The sequence below is a fragment of the Nuphar pumila genome, chromosome 10 (assembly GCF_984573655.1).
Source record: "Nuphar pumila chromosome 10, dmNupPumi1.hap1.1, whole genome shotgun sequence".
Lineage (NCBI taxonomy): Eukaryota > Viridiplantae > Streptophyta > Magnoliopsida > Nymphaeales > Nymphaeaceae > Nuphar > Nuphar pumila.
The window spans coordinates 102,092,483-102,114,523 of NC_143258.1; the positions used below are offsets into that span (position 1 = coordinate 102,092,483).

Here is a 22,041-nt window from a genome sequence, read left to right on the forward strand (position 1 = left end):
TTTATTTCCCCATGCTATTGTAATGCTATTGTAATCTTTTATGCAAAGGATTCAGTTCAGATTGCTCCTGTGGCCACAACAAAAAACAAAGGGAGAGTGGTAAAACCCCAAGGCTTTCTCAAGCCCCCCAGCCTCGGAGAACAGTTGCTCGAGCAACACGATTTACTCCAAGGGTGAAGGCTCCCATGCGAAGGTCACAATTGTGGGTCTTACACATCTCTTTTATGTGACCAAACCCTTTTGTCATGTAATTCTTCAGTTCACAGTTCACCTTCTCTTCATCCCACATGAATCCTTGAATGTTCTACAAGCAAAGAAAAAACAAAAAAATGAAAAAACAAAACAGAATGCCACAACTCAATAGAAGACATAACACATGCACACAGATGCATTTGAGCCTCAGTGCCAACGATGTAACCACAATGGAACCGCTCAAAGTGCTTTAGATGGCCTTCATATGGAACTCGGACATGTTTTAATTGGATAGTCAGTTTCTTGAGTTCAAGTTGGTCCACAAGCTTGCTCCACTAGAGTGGACCACTTCTAAGTTCTAACTATGAGCACTAGACAGAAGGTTAAAGTATATGCTTGTTGGCTGATATATAGAACATATTAACATGCATCCTTAAGCACCAGGTGCATATGGGGATGCAAAATTACCAACAAGAAATATTTGATTTTGGTTTTTCCATCGGTATCTGTGTGTGTGTGTGTGTGTGTGTGTGTGTGTGTGTGAGAGAGAGAGAGAGAGAGAGAGAGAGAGAGAGAGAGAGAGAGACTAGTTATTGCAGCCATTTCAACCATCTGCTTGAAATGAACCGAGTCTTTGTGCTGGGTCTCCTTTATAGAGTTTTCTTTCCTAGTCTATGTTTTCATGTGAATGTCTTTCTGAAAATTTACCTGAACCCACTCAAAGTAACTCACAGTAACTCCACCAGAGTTCGCAAATATGTCAGGCAGGATGATGACACCTTTTTTAGCTAAGATCTGCATGAAATGGAGATGATATCAGCCAACTTTAAAATACAAAAGAACAAATATGGGATACAGGCAAGTCAGCTGCAACGATGAAAGAACAAATATGTCATCAACATGAGAACAACCTGGTTCAAAATTGAGCTTATTCCTAAGCATATTAGGTAGGTGAATATGAGGGTTACCTCATCAGCCTCTGGATCAGTTGGATGGTTAGCAGCTTCAATAATGAACTTGGCCTTGATATCATTAGCATTTTCCCTGTTAAAAATTAACAATATTAGACTCATCTAGAGATCTTAAGAAACATGTTAATCTGATTATAATCATGGACTTCACCAACAATTGGTAGATTTTGGGAGTTTCCTATAACAGAACGGAGACAAGTGAACAACACTCCAAAAGAAGGGAAGGAAATGAAAGAAAACCTGTTAATAACACCGCCAAGAGCAGCTGGAACAAGGACATCGCAATCTTCCACCAACAATGTCCTGGGATCCACAACATCTCCCCCATCAAAGCCTTTGATACCCCGATGTTCTTTCACATAGTTAAGCAGCCTTGGGATATCAAGACCATTGCTGTTTTTTATGGCTCCAGTTATATCACTAACTGCAACCACCTTGCCTCCTTTTTCACTAATGAGCTGAGCAGCCCAAGAACCAACATTTCCAAATCCCTGGAATTATGCACGTCTTTGTCAATGCATATATCATATAGTAGCCTTAAAGGACAGAAATAAGGTTATAAGTGCACATACTATGTCTATTAATATCTAAAATTATAATCAGATAGCAGTACATCACTGTGGAAACACAAACTAGATCATCATTCAATATCCTGCTCAGTCTACACAGTCAACCATAACAAGAACACAGCAAGTAACTGGGGCTGAAAATATGAATGATGCCTGTATTGGTCGACAAAGAATGTAGGAATCTGCCGACAAAAGGATCCAAATGCAACCAAAAGGAATCTGCCGACGAAAGAATGCCTTGAGATTGGAGGTGCAAAATGTTTGATATACCCCGCTAAAAGGAAACTGAAGTGAAGAAATGAGATACGTCATTGGTGCATAAGCCAATGACGTATGACTTTGACTGGTTTAGCGTTTACGCCATGCACATACCTATCCAAATGCAACCACATTTCATGCATTACCACTTACTAGGGATATTTCCAGCTCAAATGGCTGTGATTATGTACAAGAAAAGTTAGTAGCTTGTGAAAGAAATGCAAACACCACCCTGTTGATCAAATGCACTTCTTTCACACTGAGAATTACAGTTACATGAAAGATGACCTCAGTTACTGCACAGGATCAGTCTGTCATGTAATCTGCAAGTATTAATGACATTTTCACATGATAGAAAGGCATTAGAGATGAGTCGTGGATGAATTTCAAGATGTTACCATTGGAATTTTCTTTTCGATTTATACAATAAGGCTCATGATTCATTTAGCATGAAAACAAAACTGCACCACCCTAGTGTAGCAAAGCTGCCTACAAACCACTAAAGGACACCTAATCATCATCTTCCTTTCTGAGGGAGACTTTTTGGTTCAGACAAATTGCTTCACTTGATAAACATCTAGCCTAATAGATTTAGCTGCAACCTTGATCGCAGGAAACTATGCATCCTATTATTTTCTCTATGAGTTCAGAGATGAGGGAACATCAAATTCTCAGGCATCTTGGTCCCAAGCAAGATTCCTCCTCATCACAAGCATCCTAACATGTCTTGGGAAGAAAGACAACCTACCCAGCAGCAAAAGCTTTCATAGACTAGAGAGTAGAGACACTGCTGTAAGAAAAGATGGCTCAAGCCGCTTAACTTCTTCAGCCTCTCAGAGAAGAGGCATCGTTGACTAATTGAACCTCTTGTTCTTAAAATATCCTTTGTGAGATATGTATCATGAGATCTGTCCTACTGTGGAAAAAAAATCAAAGGATGAGATGCCATGGAAAGGTCATCTATCTGGGGAATTGAACCACTCTCTCGATACTAAAGACCATGACAGGTTCCAAATCTGCTCCAAGAAAAACGAGGTAGGTAAGGAAGAGTGCGATAGAGTTTAAGTTATCATGATAGAAAGCGTTGGTCTGGGAAACTCCTAAAACCTTTCTTCTTTTGGGCTTCTACCATCCCTCTTCCCCACTTTCAGACTCAATCATTAAATTTATTGAATATGAAACTCAGTATCATGTTAGAATTATAGTTTCATTCGAATCTGAGCATGTCTAGAGTAGTAACCCCTTCTCTGAGGTTTCATACTTTTCCCCCATATCTGTTGATCTCCCTTCATTCTCCACTTTTCATGGTAAAGTTCATGCTCTCCAACAAAGAAGTATCCATTTAGTCCATCCTGACAATGCATACTTCAGCACTAAATAACAAATTCAGTCACGAGTCCACACACTTTTTACAGCTTTACATTGTTCTACAACCTAACAACAATTTAAAAGAAACACAGAAATGAAGGATCTTCACCTGTATTACAAATCGTTGATCTGCAATGCTCTTTCCGTACTCAGCAAGCAATTCCTCTGTAGCAAAGAGAACCCCTCTTCCAGTAGCTGCTTCTCTACCTAGAGAGCCTCCAAGATCCTACAGTATAGTCCAAAGGAAATACATGACTCTGATAATCACAGATACCACTCACATAATGACAACTTTAGAACACCAGAGAAGTTCTTAATTTTTCAGAGCTCATATACTTTAAATTAGAAAGCCAAAAATTGCACTTACAACAGGTTTTCCTGTCACAACTGCAGGCGAGTAGCCATGGAATTTCGAGTATTCATCCAGAATCCAGGCCATTGTCTGTTGAACAAATTTCAACAATCAGACAAGAAACCTGCTAATCTTACTTATCAAACATCGTGATAGGTCTGAAAATCATTCAGCTATTTTTCAGCACCACTCAATAATAAAAAAGAAAAGGAGACAAAAAACATAGCACTTCTTTCTCTTCTTTTTCTCTACTGAACTAGCACAAGTATAATTCTCTAATAATGCAAACCTGAGGATTGGTTCCCATATCTGGTGCGGGAACATCTGTGTGAACCCCAATCAGATCATGAATCTTCTGAGTGAAAACTCGTGTGAGACGCTCCAACTCGGAGACACTCAATTCACCTGGATCACAGCCTATACCACCTTTTGCTCCTCCGTAGGGTATGTTTGCAACTGCTGTCTTCCATGTCATCAGCTGTGCTAGAGCATTCACTTCATCTGGGTCAACCTGCAACATACATGAAAGCCCTTTCCCAATTTAGAGACAGCAGAGTAGGTTCCTACAGCCTGAGATTCTAATCCAATTTCTGGAGCTCCAGTGACATGCAGTCCATAACAAAATAGCAGAACTGAAAATGTCTATCAACTTTGCAAGATAAGCATAACCAAGAAGGTCCTCAGCAAAGGGTGCCTGTCCCTTACTACAAGGCCGAAGCGATGGAGAGAGTCTTTCCTAGTGGGCAAGGCCAGGCACCTGGGGGGTTTTACACCAAGGGACAACTGGAACAGGACACAGTAAACGTGCATCTCCCAGCCGGCAAATTCCGATGCGTCCAAAAAATTCGGTAGTTTCCCTCATAAAAAAACAAAAGAAAAGAAAAAAAAAAAGCACAACTAAGCAGGTTCCTTTAGAAACATCCATGGTACAACTCCAACTTCCAAAGTACAAAAGGGAGAAATAGAAAAATTGTACAATGTGTTTTTAAGGCAAATAACAAAAAGCACAGAGAACAAACCTCTGGATGGTATCTTATCCCTCCCTTCATGGGTCCTCTAGCATTATCATGCTGCACTCTGAAACCAACATAAGATGCCAATGTGCCATCATCCTTGGGAATAGTACATTCAACCTGAGTCCATGTAGCTAAAGTGAGACTTCTTCAAACAACTAAAACCAACATATGCCAATCAACAAGGGGCACAGTAACAACAATAATTTGACAGAAGAAAACAACCGAACAATTATTTCATCTCTCAGATAACAGGTATATTCCCCAACAAATTTCTCTCTGTATTTGGAGAAACCTTCACATACTTCAGACATAAAACCTTCTCAATCAATCACAAGAAACATGAAACTACCATGATCTGGGCAACATGTATATAAAAAGGCAATAATCCCATTCTGAAATTCCTGAGATCAACAAGAACGATACTCTAGGACAACCAGTATCATGACCACTCAGTGGATCACAATTTCTCTCAGCTGAAACTTCATGAAAATGGCTAGAAGGATCATTTTTCCCAGAGAAAAGGAAAACTCAAATGCCAAACTAGAGAGAGAGATGAAAACCCATAAATTTCAAGACCATCAAAGTGTTCTTCTCTTTTTTTTCTGATACCTTACCTTGATCTCTCTGAAAGGGATAAGCAAACTCCTTTCCAGCTTCGAATCTAGCCCCAAGAGACTGGACGCTCGCTTGAAGTTCCGACTGGTGGCAGCTAAAGCGTTCATGTTTGAACCTCAGGAGAGCAACAGCCTGAAAAGAAGGACCAGTTCCCATTCACTCTCTATAGTAATAGAAGGAAAATGACCACCATGCTCAAAATGACAGCAAAGCAAAACTTTTTTTTTTTTTTTGAGAAGAAAGGGAATTAGCAAAGCCAAACTGTTGTGCTTCTCCACATAGGTTTCATACCAAAAGCATACTTTACACAAAAAAAAACACTATAAAAATCATCAAGAACAAAAAGAATTCAGAAGAACAGGGCAGCGATATGCATGAGACTGTAGCACCCATTGTGAATAGCATAACTAACATTCTCCCAAGAAGATTTCACTCATAAGATTTTCTTACCGGATAGATACTGAATGAGACTACTTTGACTGTTAAAATACTAGTCGCTATGGGTGCCTGAAAATGATGCATGTAGGCTTCTCAAAAATAAAAAGCTGATACATGTAGTACTCAAACCGCTTAGCCTTTAATGACAAGCATTTGCTGTCAAAGTGGGTGAGACTTGGCCTGGCCCTGGGTAGGGCTGGAAAACAAGCTGAGCCGTTTGTGGCTTGGCTCATGTTAGGCTCCTAAAGAGCTCGTTCAAACTGTAAAGTAGGCTCGAAAAGCTGAACATGAACAATTAGTATTCGGCCCGGCTTGACTCGTATAAGCTGGTTAGGTAGTAAGAAATATATTTTACATGTATTTTTTGTAATCATATGTCTTCCAGCTCTACAACAATATATATATTTTTTCTATAAACAAGCTTGCTTGAACTCGGCTCATTTAATTCAGACTGATTATAAGCTCAAACTGGGCTTGGATTGTTATAAGAATGAGCCAACACTTCAAGCTGGCCTCGTTCAGTTGGTTTACCATCCCTAGCTCTAGGGATGTCAGGGGATTGAATTTTATCTAATATCTGATCAAATCCAACTTGAGCTTCATTTACTCAGATTTGATAAGTCAAAACCATACCTTATAATAATACATGAATATGGCTTTGAGTTTTGCTACCGAATCTGGCAGACATCCAAATTTTATGAATATCCTTACCCAATTACATGTAAAAATTTGTATATGCTATGAGCTTTTTTCTCTGACTCTGATTAGCCAATATTTGATTAGTCGAATCCAAACCATTTAGATCCCTACTTGACTCTGCCTAGCTCGGATCTTGACACACAAAAAATGGGTCTTCCTCGATTTAGGGTGGATGCCATCATCATATTGTGTGACCATAAGACTCTCCTTAGTATCTAATTTAGATGTGGCACATAAGACTCCAAATCTCATGAGTGTCACCCTCGTGCAAGCCAAAGGGTGGAGACTCCCTGGGGACAAGAGGTAAGCCCGCGGAGTTTTATTCTGTCAAGAGAGTGATCCTGAATACGTCAGGCATAGCCAGCACGGCTAGGTAGGTTTCTCTATGTAAATATCAAAAAGGTGTGGTGCCATCATATTTGTTATATATATATATATATATTTGAAGTTGATAGCTTTGAAAACATTAATGCAGTATTTATTTAATATTCAAGCCATTAATTGACACTTGACCTATCAAAATTGGCTTTTTCCTTAAAAAAGACGTAACAAAATGGGCTCGCACCTAATATTTTATTTTACTCTAATGGTAAAAGAGGTAGGTCTAATGTCAGTTCAAGTATTCTAACATTAGCTCAAGCGTATGCCTCATACACTATTCATTTAATACTCCAACTAATTGGATGATATCACCAACCTAGGTTACTTCTAATTCATTTTTTTTTACTCAGTGAAACCGCCCCAGGCGCAGAGACTTAGCTGCTCTGGCTCAGCCTGCTGTACTTACAATCTCTGTCCATGTTGGCGTAAAACTCTGAGGGCTTACCCCTCGACCCCAGTGAATCGCCAAGCTTCCGGGGTGACACCCATGGGATTTGAACTTAGACCGCCCATCAAACGGTCCAGGCCCCATCCCACTACGCCAAACCCGTTGGGTCTTCTAATTCAAAAACTTTCTAACTTGAATTTTATGAGCCTACTTCAAATAGTGGCCGGATATTTGGATGGGCAGAGGTGGGATCACCGGACAAGCTCAAGGCTGGTCCTGTTTACCATATTATCTAGTAGGTCCATTGATCTTTAAATGTTTGCATTGAATATATTTTGAAACCATTCAACCAGATTTCAAGGAATTTCTTGAACGGCATACATGCATTAAATCAAGGAATTTTGGTGCTTTTATAAGTCTTTAAAGCAATTTAAAAATCAATAGCCCGCTATGTTCCAAAATTTCATAATGAAAATAATCAAAGTTCACATCAAGACAACTAGATATCAAAGAATTTTGTTTTGTATAAGTTTTTTTTAAATAATTAATAAATTAATAGTCCAGTATCTACCAAAATTTCATAACGAAAATAATCAAGTTTCACATCAAGACAATTAGATCAAAAGCATCCTTCGTAGGAAACAAACCATGGTAAACATGGTGCTCAACTGTGACACTTTAGTAAGGCGCTACCAATAGAAGCAAAGATAAGGCCCATAGGTAGACCCAAGGGGTTTGGCGTAGTGGGATGGGGTCTAGACTGTTTGACGGACAGTCTAGGTTCAAATCCCATGGGCGTCACCCCCTGTGTAAGCCAAAGTTTGGCAACTCCCTGGAATCTAGGGGTAAGCCCTCAGAGTTTTATGCTGACATAGACAGAGACCGTAATAGGGTAGGCTGACCTAGTGCGGCTAGGTCTATGTGCTTAGAGCGGTTTCTCAAGTAAAAAAAAAAAGAAAAGATAAGCCCATAGGTACATACGTGCATGCATACATATATGATGTATATTGTGCCCTCGATTGTTTCCTACTTTTAAGTGATAAAGTTGTCCACACATGAATTCAGCATGATTACTTTAATATGAATTGCAAATCACATTGACTTATGATGCCTAAAAGCATGTTTAGTTTTAATTTTGAAAGTTTGGGTATATTTTGGACCATTGATTTTTTTAATATCTTAAAAAATCCTGCTTAAACAATGATCTAAAGCATTTTTTATTAAATAAACCATTTAAATCGTTTTTCTAGGGTTTGATAAAAAAAATTATTTGAAACTTTTGTTAAAAAATGAGCGGTTTCTACTAGAAAGTGCAGAACTAACAAATGCAGCTGATATTTTCCAATCTATTCAAATATGTGTGTATAACTAGGTTTATCTATGATATTCACATAAAGAGAGACAACTATTAAAAAAAAAGAAGGAACAAGTATCAAGAATCAGTGTCTATCAATAAGGCTTTCCTTTTCCTTTAATGTCATAAAAATAAGACAAGTTGTGGACTCCTAGTCATTCTCATGGACATTATAATTATTCTATGTAAAAGAGACAAAGTCTATAATAAAATATGTTTTGTCTGTTTTTCTTAAAAAAAAAGCAGCAAGAGGGCCAAACAAGACATGAACTTGGTGTTTTTGTTGATTTATTTTTTTTTAGTTGGTGAAACTGCCTCAGGCACAAAGACCTAACCGCGCTGGCTCAGCCTGCCGTACTATGATCGCTGTCCATGTCTGCGTAAAACTCCGAGGGCTTATCCGTTAACCCTAGGGAGTCGCCAAACTTCAGCTTACGCAGGAGGGCGACGTTCATAGGATTTGAACCTAGACTGCACCAATGCACGATTTGCATATCCCAAAATTAGGTTTTTCTACAATGGTAGTTTCAGTTTTGAGTGCTAAACATGAAGCAGAGTGAAGAACGATAAAGAAAACAGAAAACTTTTTAGTCATTAGTCATGTGTGAGGGAGTTGTGAAAAAACTACATGAATTTTGCAAAAACAGTCCCTGCCTTATGGGCTACATTGCAAAATAGCCCCTGCCTTATGCACATTTTGCAAAATTATCCTTGCCTTTTTGTTAACCCTTGCAAAAGAATCCTTGAGGTTGACAGCATGCAAAATGACCAATTTATCATTTTGAAAAAAAATATATATATGACAGACTATTTTGCAAAAACACTGCAAATGAAGCAAAATGACTACTAAATGCTTAGGGATAAGGGCATAGTATTAGGAACTTAGGCGGGGGTATAATAGTCCTTTTGTGTAGTCATCTAACCATGGTCCGTGTCTGACCTTGGTTACTCTAAAGTCTAAAGCCCTTCCATCAAAAAGACCAAACTGCACTAACAGTAGAAAAGGCACATTGCAAAATCGCACAAAGCACCGAATGTCTTACAATATACCCTATTAGGGGAGGGCAACAGGCTCGGGCGGCCCAATGGGCTAAGCCGACCCGGTCTGCCATGGGCCGGATTTGGGTCAAGGTTTTAGGTCTGTGCTTGTTAGTTTTCGGGCCGAAACCTGGACCGTTATGTACGTAGGTAGGGTCTGGGTCGGCCCGCGAGCTACCAGGCCAGCTCAATGGGCCTGAGCTATTTATTTATTATTAATAATATAAATTTTTAAAAATTAATTAATTAAATAGTAACTTGATAACTATTATTATTTATCTAATTAATTTTATGAAAACTAGAAAGTTAATTAGTTGGGTACATGAAACATGTTAATTATTTATTATTTACCTAATTAGTTGGGTTTGGGCTGGGCCGGGTCGGTCTAGGCACGCTTCACATTGGCCCATTGGGCCAATGTGCCGGGTCATGGGCTGCTCTTTAAACCCGAGCCCATTAAAAACCGGGCCATCTCCGGGCCGGGCCGGGCCACACTTAAAGCCCACGGAGCGAGCTTTAAACGGGCCCACCCCTATACCCTATAAGGCAGGGATTAATTTGCAAAATGTCAAAAACTGAATAGAAGAAGCAACACATTTAACCTCCAAAACTGCCATTTTTTGCCAGAAACTTTGAAGATCTAAAATAATACATGCTAAAAAAACAACAATTGTCACCTGTTTTGGGGGAAAAGAAGGCAAAAGCAAATTTCTTCACCAAAATAAAGTCATTGACAAAAGGTAGGCATCAAAGGCTATTTCTCAGTAGAGCCTGCCCTGCCAGACTAGCTCTATGGATAATTATTCTTAGAATCTTACCCCCTCCCAATTATATGTAAAAGCAAGGTTTGGATGATTTTGGTTTTAGCCCCACAAGCTAAAAGACAGTATTCGTTCCTTTATGTAACGTTATGCTTTTTATGGGAATCACACTTTTAGCATTGCTATCTTTTTTTGTATTTAAAAGCGTCTGTTGTGAAACAGCTTCTTGGAATGGCATTGATGCTCTTTGATACTCATACCAAACAGAGAGTATAGTCACCACATATTATACGTTACTATGACATTGAATGTATGCTTGTCATTGTTGAAAGGTCACAAATAATAGTTTTCTAATTGAAAATGTGAAAAAAATGGATTAGATAAAGTCTAAATTTATTAGCTAAACAAGAAGATATGTGCATTAGTTTTGAATAATCTAATCAGGGGTTGTTTGGATTCACCCACTTATGCAGAAAACTAGGACAAAGTTGGGATATTGCATTATAGAGCAAAATGCAATATGTCAATTTATTAAAGTCTTTCTGGATAAGTGGGATGCGTCCAAAACAAGTGTATAGGCATTTGAAGGATATCTGGGAAAGAAAATTTTCATCTAGAATTCCCTACTATTCTACAAAGTTTTTTTTTTATATATATATTTATGCCAAAAAACCGCCACAAGATCAAAGACCTAGCCATGTTGGCTCTGTCTGTCGTACTTATGGTCGTTGTCCTAGCAGCGTAAAACTCTGTAGGCTTACTCCTTGCCCATAGAGAGTCACCACCCTTCAGCTTGTGCAAGATGTGACGCCCATGAGATTTGAATCTAGACCGCCTGCCAAGCAGCCTAAGCCTCATCCCACTAAGCCAAACCCCTTGTCAATGTTCAGTCAGTGATTGGAGGGAGAGGTTCTCATTAGTGTAGGGGGGGGGGGGGGGGAGGGGGGAACTATTTGAGATGCCCATGGGAAAGGAAGTGGGATTCCAAATCCCACCTCCCACTAAGTGCACCCATCCCCATTAGTTAAAGAGAAGGAAAACCCCTACAAAGTTGGTGAACTAAAAGTGTACACTTAAAAATATGTGGATTAGTCTTAAAGTAATCAAGTAGGTGGATGCATCTAATAGCTTTTCTAATAGGGGCATCTATCCTACTTTGCTGTCAATTTATGATTCTCATATCCAATTTTATTGACCAAAAATTACGGGCATTTAAATATTTTCTTTTGGCACTTACTAGTATCTAAAAGGGGATAACAAGCCCCTTTAACATTGATATTCAACCTTCCAATCATTCTACAAAGTGTAAAGCATATGCCTATAATCCAGCATTTCAATAGTATATGAATGATCTAAATGTAGAAAACCTCATTCCATATTTAAGAAAAAAAGAAATGCTTTTGGTTGGTGGGAGATCCAAATTTGAATGTGATAGTATGATTGATCCATAAAGTGCTGCACTCTAGGAAAACAGATAAATACATGGACTAATATCTGGGACTCAAGCTAGTCCCTAAGGCTTTCCCTATCATGACTGAGGTTTGTTTTGATTCATATATTCGTCCCAATTCCTACACTTTTTGAAAGGCAAGCTGGGGTTAGGCAGACCCCTACCAGATATCTCTTAAGCCCAATGTGGCAGAGGGATTCGAACCTGGGTCTTCAGCATGTCCCAGGACCCCGCTTACCACATGGGATACTACCTCGGTGGTCCAATTCCTATACTCTTGCCTAGACACTTGGGACTATCCAACAGTTTTTAGGAACCTGAATATTCAGCTTGAAACATGTATAGAGTCTAGTATGGTTGACCAGGTCTGCTGATCCTAGACCTAGATTTTAAGAATCTTCTTTATGATATACCTCGTATTTTTTTTTGGATTTATAACCCGAAGAAACCGCATTCGGCACGAAGACCTGTTCGTGCTGGCTCAGCCTGCCATACCTACAGTCATCGTGCCAGCAGCGTAAAATTCAGAGGCTAGGACTCCTGCCCCCGGGGCCTATGCTACGTGTTGGCTTGTGCATAGGGGTGATGCCCACGGGAATCGAACCTTGACTGCCCATCTAGCAGTCAAGGCCCCACTCCACTACGCCAACCCCTCTTTGGACTGATATACCCTGTATGTTTTGCATTTAAGAGAGAGAGAGGTATGGTAGGGTGATGGCCTCACAGCTGTTCATCTTGCATCACCTCAAGAAAATGAGTATATCTTTCTTTGGCTATATGCCAAGGAAACAACCCCCACCAATGTCAGCAATCAGATTGGCAGGATTCGGGTTGGCAAAACCCTTTACATCCCTATACCCATTAGGTAGTACACCCAGCTTCAACCTTGCAGCAAGGGATTCTCCTGTGGGTTTCAAACTTTTGACATGCCATCAACTTGGTGACATTCACAAGTTGCCTCTACCAGATGAACGTGTCATTGTGGATGAAAATGGGCATATCTATCAACAGCATCATCTATCTAATCAAATTATATGAAATTGTGGTGCATTATAGTCTATTATTTTTTATATCATTTTAAAACCTATACAAGCATCAAATTTTGATATTTGATGCATCTCCTCCACTAAAAATACTATGAAAATCACACACACACACACACACACACACATATATATATATATATATAGTCAGATCCACACAACATCCAATGTAAATATTTAAAATCTATAAGGCCACTAGATAGTTTGGTACTATCTATGATAGTAAAGAAAAAAATTTGGTAGAGAGAGAGAGAGAGGTATTAGTGTCTAGTCTCATACCAGAACAAGGAAAGTTATGAAAGGGCAATCAAGCGTCCAATAGCCTGCTCCGCATGCAAGATGAAGGCACAAGCTTCAAAATGTGCATATATATACTGCAAAAGAGATGGTATAAAGGGAAATACAAGGGAAAGTTGAAGAATGTAGGAAGAGGTTGTTGAGGAATGAGATGCCAATTTTCAAAGATGCAAATGGATAAGAATCTCGTTTTAGGAGAAAGAGAGAATACTCAGACTCCACTAGCTGCCTTCCAAGAATAATGAAACTTGGAATACAATACTCTCTCGCTCTCTCTTAATGGATCTTAATGGACAGCCACATGGCCACTTTGGATACACCTTATTTGTTGATCTGTTAGTGTTTGCACCAATATGATTGCCTTCTCTGTCTGTATTAAAAGTTACCCAATTGTCCTTGATCAATTAGGACGAACTTGACTATAGTTAATCAGGCAGGAAAAATGAGACAAGTCACTCATGGCTCGGTTTGATAAGAGCTCATTCAAACTGGTGAAATAGTCTCGGCAAGCCGAAGACAAACAATGGGTGTTCAGCTCATCTTGGCTAGCATCATCTTTCTTAACTAGTAATAAATATATTTTATGTGGTATATTTTAAACACTTGAAGTGCTTGGATTGCAAGCAACAAATTTAGAGTTCAAATCTCATTGCTTGCAGCTTTCAAACATTTTTTTGTGTGAATGAGCCACTTTTAACTTGGCTAAATAGATTAGAGTTCATATTCTATTATTTTTAATTTTAATTTTTTTAAATGAGGCAGTTATAGTTTTTCTTATTTAACTCGGGCTAGCCATGAGCACAAGCTTGGCTAGGCATGCACAAGCACAAGCCAGGCTTGAAGACCATTCATTCATTCAGGATCATGACAGCCTTTTCTATCAGATAGATAGGAAGGGCTGTTGTATAAAATGTATTTCTAAGTAATTGCTTCATAGATCATATATCTATCTATACGAAGAAGAAATCATGTAAGGAGATTTTTATTTGTCCAAATGGTACTTCGAAATTCCAATTCGGGTACGAAATAGAACCAACCACCTCTGTTTGATTAATTCAGCTCATTTATCAACCCAATTGTTAAAACCTGCAACAAGTATCCCGGTTCTTGGTTGCCCCAGTTTTTATAGTGAGGTTGCCAGGCTCAAGCAAATATTCCTGCTTTATGCTATCCCCTCAACAAGATCTTGATGAAGATCAATCAAACTTAGTCAACAGTAGAGGCTGCATGATTCAATACTGGTCTGACCGGTCAGTTCGCATCTACTGAATCCTTGTCAAGACAATCTGAATGGACCAGAATTCAGTTTATCTTGAGATGGATCAATGATCAAAATACTGGGTTTCACACATAAAAGCAAAATAGAATGAGGATATAACTTTTTGTTAGGCCAAGGGAAGACCCCTCCATCACCAATTGTATTTTGGCAGGCCTCTTTGTAAAACCCTTGAGATACCCTCTGCCCACTGAGTACACCCAGCGTCATTCTTGCAGAAATGAATGCCCTCAGTGGGTTTCAAACTCATGACATGCCTTCATAACTCGGTGACGTTTACAAGCGGCCCTACCAGATATGCTGAGCACTAGTGGGCCAATGAGGATATAGTATTAAGCCTATGGAAAGGAATAAAATGCACACTGGCCCTACTGTAGGAATTAATATTGTATACAGACTATCAATATATTATTATATTAATATGGGCTGCAAATTAAAAACCTGTGAAAGAGCAAACTTATTCTGCTAATGCCTGTTTTTTTTATCTTCAACTTTTTTCGACAACTTGGAATGTTGTACAAGTCCTCTGCCGCTATATAAATTACGAAGATCAGGCATTAGTCAAAAAATACTTCAAGACAAGCTCTTAGGTGGTTTATGTTTAAGAGTTCACTATATAAATTACAAAAAATGACCACAGTGGATGAAAAAATGATGCATTTTAAAAAATGCCTCATAATTTATCAAATTCATCAAATGGACAATTTTGAAGGTTCTTATTTTTTTTTATGCTTTTATCCATCACAACTAGGAATTTTTTATTTTCGTAAGTCATGATGCTAAAAGTGAATGAACCCACGAAACTCGTCAACAAAATCGCATCTAAAGTTGTGATTTTTCGTAAAATATTTTGAAATTTTAAAACACTTGTGAAACTCATGACGAGTATCACAAAGCACGTTGCAAAAATCCTTTAAGTGTTGTGAAAGTTTGTACCTTGCAAAATTCATAAAGACTATCGCAAGAGGTATTGTGAAATTATGAAAAACTTACGAAAGTTTGATATTGCGAAATTGCGATGGGTATTGCATCGGTATTGCAAAATTCTATTGTATATAAATGACATGCACTTAGTTTCTCAACCCTTTATTTGTATCTGGATGGCCTATTTTCGCAACCCTAGCATTCTTGTATTCTACAATCTCTTATTTGCATCTGGATGCCTTATGTAGATGTAATTTTAACAGAATGAATAAAAATTTGGATGTCATTTGGATGTAAAGGTCATTTATGGTTGTATTTAAAAACTTGGTTGTAATTTTGAATATAATGTTGATCGAAATTAAATTTGATCTATTATGTTTGTAGATGATTTTTTTGTTGTAAATTTTAATTTTTTATGTATTGTTACATTGTTTAACAGATGGATATGTTCTATCACAGTAAAAAGAAAAAATATCTCATAAATATAAATTTCACATATTTTAAAAGAAATTCACATATTTTGAAAAAAAATTGCATATATATGTATGAATTTGTTTAGGAAATCTACATGTATACGTGCATCCTGTCTTTTCACAAAATAAAGTTGTGCATACATTGCATTCATTTAATTTCTTCACAAAATAAAGTTGTGCATACATTGCATTCATTTCATTTTTTTCACAAAATGAAGTCGCTTATATATTGCATTCATTTCATCTTTTACAAAATGAAGTTGCTCATACATTTCACTCATTTCATTCTTTTACAAAATTAAGTCACTCATACATTGCATTCATTTCATTCTTTCACAAAATGAAGTTGTTTATACATTTTGCATTCATTTATTCTTTCATAAAATGAAGTCACTCATACATCGCATTCATTTTATTCTTTCACAAAAAACATTTTATCACTACCTTTTTTATAGGAAGAAAATAAAATATGTGCAGAAGTACCTTCATCTCTTTGGCCTCAAGAATGTTAAATTGCACTACATCTTTGATAGGGAGAAAACACATTATATCATCGTTGATTCTATATTATGTGTCATTTTTTTTATTTTTTCTATCACCCATACCATGTGATCGAATGAATGCTAGGTGTGAGATACGCTGACTCCATATCATTGTCATCATCCAACACATCTTTTTTACTATTATGATCATTTGAGTGGATGTCTTTTGAAACATCACCATTCATATTCTTTATAATGAGAATGAGAACTTACGAACAACTCATAGACTTGGTTTTCTATCCCATCCATACCATAAGATCTCACCGCCGATGCTTTTATCTAAAAAACTTACTCTTGATGAAGTTTCACCAATCTTTTCACCATTGATGCTTTTATTGGAAAAACTTAATGTCGATGAAGTACCATTGATGCTTTTATAAAAAAACTCATTGTCAATGAAGTATTGTTGATCTTCTCACCGTCGATACTTTTTACTGAAAAAGTGTTGCCTATGCTTTTACTGAAAAAACTCACCGTTGATGAAGTATCGTCAATGCTTTTATCGAAAAAACTCATCGATGAAGTGTCGTCCATGCTTTTGGGGTTTACCACCACCAGTGAACCACTGATGATGAATCGTCGCCAATGAAAGATTTTTGCAAAGCCTAAATGTCGTTGAAAGATCCTTAGAAGGATTGAGGATCAAAAGAACCCTAGAATTGTGAAAATAGAGCATCCAAATGAAAATAAGAGGTTGAGAAACAAAGAATCGTTTATATATAACAGAATTTCTTAGGAAAAAATAATTTCACAATACCCCTACAAAACTTTTTGAAATTTTGCAAGGTACAAACTTTTGCAACACAAAGGATTTTTACAATGTGCCTTGCGATACTCACCATGATTTTTGCAAGTAATTTGAAATTTCACAATCTTTTTTAGAATATCGCAACCTTAAATGCAATTTTATTGACGAGTTTCATGGGTCCGTCCACTATTAGCATTGTGACCCACAAAAATAAAAAAATGTGCATTAGTGAGAAGTAAAAGATTTCAAAAAAAGTGAAAACTTACATGATTGTCCATTTGACGGGTTTGGTAAATTGTAAAGCATTTTTTAAAATACATTCTTTTTGTCATACAGTACGATCATTTTAAGCAATTATGTAGAGAAAAAGAATAAAGTATATATGTGGTTAATCTATTATTAAACTAATTGTATTTAACTATAGATGAATTCAACCTTATTAAAATGATTAAAATACCTTTAAAAGAATGATATTTTTTTAAAATGCATGGTTACTTTTATTAACATTATAAATCTTTCGAACTTTGGGGAAAATTAAAAGTTAAAAACTATTTTTGAAAAGTTAACTTTATTAATTTATCAAAGTTATCTTTTTTACCTCAAAAAGACAATTCATTTTCAAAAGTGTCATTCTCTCAAAGGTATTTTAGTTATTTTAATAAAGTTGAATTCATCTAATGTGAATATGACTAATTTAATGTTAGATTAACTTATATATATATATATATATATATATACAGCAACTCATTAACGGAAGCAGTTTAATCCTTTTTCTAATCAACGATTGTGCTAATTAAAAAAATAGAACAGCTTTGAAACCTTTCCCTGGTTTGTAACCCATAATAAATGCAAAAAGATTACAAACCTTCATAAATGTGGTGCATGTATTTATTTTGAGTATCCATGAGATTGAAAAAGCCAAACTGTGTATATTAGGGTGTAATTAGTGCACTCGGAGAATTATAATTTATTTATATTTGTTTGTTTATTTCTAAAGTTAAAGTAAAGCTATGAAATATACAGGAACATAAAAATGCAGCTAGAAATTCTGTAACACCTTGATCTGAAACCTCAAAAGTTCGAGTTTGGTTGGTATTACTTCCCAGAAGGAAAGAGTACAAAGTTTACATAGAGAAAAACGTGGCTAAAAAAGAACTTTTCATTCTATTCTCATAATCAACTTTTTCTTACAATTGTTCATCATTCATAACAAAAGAAAGCAAATATATCTTATTCAATGACAAGGAAAGTAAAATATATCAATGCTCTACTGAAGAAAGGAAAAGTTGCTCACAAGCTGATTGTTCTAATGCCTAGAATCTACTATTGTAATTAAACAAAAATGGGGGTGAGTCTACAACCCAATAAGAAATAATTATAAGTAAATAAATAATTAACTTACAACTGTAGTGGGCTCTAAGTCCCTAGTCTTAGTTTAGTTCTCGACACACCACACATGTTTGTATATTTTAATTACCCCCATTATCAATCTTGAATACTCTCTCTCATACCACTATCACTAAGTTGGCTATACCGGTCATAGTCGTCTATGGGCATAGCAACCCCGTAGAACACCCCAATTCTACATGTTGATCAGATAATGAACCATACACTTTCAGTGGTCCTCGGACCACCAGGCACTGCAGTGAACCACCACGGAGACTCCACCGGTAGTTAGCCAGGAGGTCAAGCTGTCAATCTCGGTATGGTTCATGCTACATCCAAACCATGATGGTCATCAACCATTCATGGTCTTCCAGAGTCCCAAACTAGTGTGAGTGTAACCCTAAGTCATAACTAAGTTTACACATTGAACCATGTTCACAAATTCGTAATGCACTCGTTCTCTCATGAGTGATGTTGTGACTGATCACAAAAATCTCAATTTTAATCTCATAATGACATTAGGACTCACACTTCTCTTACTTAGCATGTAATGATGTAGTATCTCTACATCGTTAAATCACCGATGGTGAACTTTCCTTGGTGGCTGCACTCTGGCCACGAACCAGGTAGCAATTGCCACAGGTCACCACTTTCGAGATTTAAGGGGTCATACATGCTGAACTCAAAATATTCATTCATACAACATGAATGAACTAACTGAGACTCAAATCTAAACATGGTCTCATCACAATGCATGATGTTAACGATTATATAAACATGTAATCATAAATAAATTTTTTTCTATCATGCATGACATATCACAATTAACATGCATATCACAACGAACATGTATATAATTTAACTCATAATGTCAAGAATAGAATTTATGCATGTCATGGTCTCACTCAAAACAATCATGCTAATCACATAACATCTATAGCACTACGATAACAAGTAACGTGAAAAAGGTTTATTCACATCTAAAGTTACTTATAACACCCCTTACCTTAACGGTGAATCTTGTGCTTTCTTTGAAATCATGCCTCACGAATTATATCAGTGTGATCTGGTCATAATGCAATGTATTCACATTAATACGCAACACTTCTTACCAAAAATACCTTTTTTCAAATTTACTCAAGAAATCTCAATTTTTGTATCATTGTTTTTACTGAAATAAATAAATTAGTAGATTTCTCTCTACAATACGAGTCCAACACACCAAACCTCACTCGATTCCGAGTTCGGAGTGCAAAGTTATATCCATTTTACTGAAATGGATCTCGAGTATCCAAATGGATATCTTGGTACATTTCGGATTTCAGTACCATACGAGACTTTCGTTTGATCTTATCAATATCCATTCCTGATATAGATCTAGGACTGATCCAAACCGATTTGGAACATTCAGTTTGGGTCCAAAACAGGTCTAGACCAAACTAGATCCAACCCAAGAACCCAGATCCAGTTAGATTGAACCGGTTCGACCTGACTCGCATTTTTTTTCAACCTGATTCAGCTAAAACTCGAGTCTACCAGAACTGGTTCTATTTAAACCAGTTCCACTAACTGGTTTGGTCTAAACCGGTTCACTCAGCTCATTCATTTTTTTTCAAACTGTCTCGGTTTGGTCTGGGTGCGACCTGGACCGACCCGATTCAGTCTGGGTCTCACCTAGACCGAACAGGCCCACTTTTTTTTTTGAATAAAGGCTTGGTCTGGGTGCGACCCAGACCGACCCAGTCCCTTTTAAAAAGAGCGAAAGGGGCTGAGCCCCTTCCGATACTTAGGTGCAGAGGGATCGGCCCCTGCCGACCCTCTCCTCTGCACCCATCCAGGCATGGGCTGACCGCTGGGGCCGAACATCGGTGTCGGTTGGTCGCCGGAGCCGGTCGACCCTCTCTCTCTCTGTCTCTCTCATTATTTTTTTTTTGTTTTCCTGCAACTCGCCGGCAACAATGGTTGTCGACCCTCTATTTGCTCGGAATAGAAAAGAAGAACGAAGAAGAAGATGAAGAGGGTGGAGGCTTACCTCACCGTCGACGGTGTCTCTCTCTCTATGTAGGGTGCGGAAGGAGGGCCTGCGTGAGGGTTTTTATAACCCTCGCACAGGGTGAGGGATTGAGGATAAACCTCGCCCCCCTCTTGCGGATTTCGGGGGTGAGGTTTAACTTCACCTCTCTCGAACTTTCAAAAGATTTTTTTAATTGAAAAACTGTTTCCCCCTTTTTTTTGTTTGATGTTTATCTACTCTGACGTTTTACAAATTCATAATAAAGACCATGTATTAATTATAATATTCATCCCTAATAATAATAGACTACGGAGTATACTTTAATTATTAAGCATGGCGTACCCAATGCCTATGTGGTTTGGCCAATAGTAAGTTAAGAAATATGCTAAAGAATCTTGTGTTGGGACGTTGTAGGTAACTGATAGGGATCTGCCTAACCCCATCTTGCCGTTAAAAAAAACTATATTCTAAATAATGCAAGTAACCTCTTGATTTCTTCTGATTTGGCGAGCATTGAGCGTAACTAATGTGAATATAGTATTATTTTGCTACTAGTTGTCCTCATCCCACTGTTGTTGGAAGTTTTCTCAGGTAACTGTAGATGCCCAAAATGGGACAAACTCTTGCTTTTTTTCTTAGGAAAATGAAAGGGCATCATTACAGTCACATCAAGTGGTGATGAAATCCAATCAACCTTCTCATGTGCTTGGTATTTTGTTACCTAACCTTTTGACTCCTTGCTTCAAAAAGGATTGTTTCAGGAAAACTGTATTTTTGTACGTAAGAAGCTAAGTTACAAGGACACGCCATTTTTGGCCTTGAACCTAATGACACGGCATGATACAACAGAGCCATTACACGTGACAACCATGACATGTACACCTCCTCATGTTCTATTTTTTGGAAAATTTTGCCAAGTTGCATCTCAAACTCATTGAGTCACGGTTTGTGTACGTGTCATTGTGACATAAGCAGGAAGATACCATAGGGGGTGATCAACGTATGTAAAACATAAAAGAATCAAAACAACCATGAAAAATATGAATCACGAAAAGCAAAAGCACACAGTTTAACGTGGTTCAGTTCGATTAGGTTCCTGTTAGTAATAACCAGCATCCACAACAGTAGATACCTCACACTCTCACGTGAGGTCAATTTCTCTTTCATTTAAATAGAACTGATCTATAATCACCATGATTACAAGAGTCCTTATTGGATTTTTTTTTTTAAAGATTATAAGTAGTTTTGAAAAGAATCAAAAACGGAAAATGATCCTACTGTCGTTGCAAAATGGTGCGTTGGGTTAAATGCTCAACAATTTGACAAAATCTTCCTCACCTAAAATTTTGATTCCCAAGTTTTAGCATATTTTACCCCTCCCCAAATATAAAGTGCAACCTTCACAATTTTTACTTGCAAATGTCTCCCAAAAAAAAATGTAAAGGTAGGAGGACATTCACAAATACAGTATGTGTGAATCTCCTTTAA

General features: G+C 37.5%; 1 protein-coding gene across 1 annotated transcript; it reads right to left on the minus strand.

Moving 5' to 3' along the window:
• On the minus strand, positions 1 to 13,234 carry GDH1 (glutamate dehydrogenase 1). The gene is made up of 10 exons (XM_090018198.1): positions 13,173 to 13,234; positions 5,341 to 5,473; positions 4,730 to 4,843; positions 4,000 to 4,221; positions 3,726 to 3,800; positions 3,468 to 3,584; positions 1,404 to 1,654; positions 1,161 to 1,236; positions 901 to 987; positions 1 to 304 (listed from the first exon to the last, which is right to left on the minus strand). Exons 2-10 carry the CDS (start codon positions 5,446 to 5,448, stop codon positions 119 to 121), a joined length of 1,236 nt encoding a protein of 411 aa, XP_089874324.1. The 5' UTR covers positions 5,449 to 5,473; positions 13,173 to 13,234; the 3' UTR covers positions 1 to 118.
• Between the last annotated feature and the right edge of the window lie 8,807 nt (positions 13,235 to 22,041).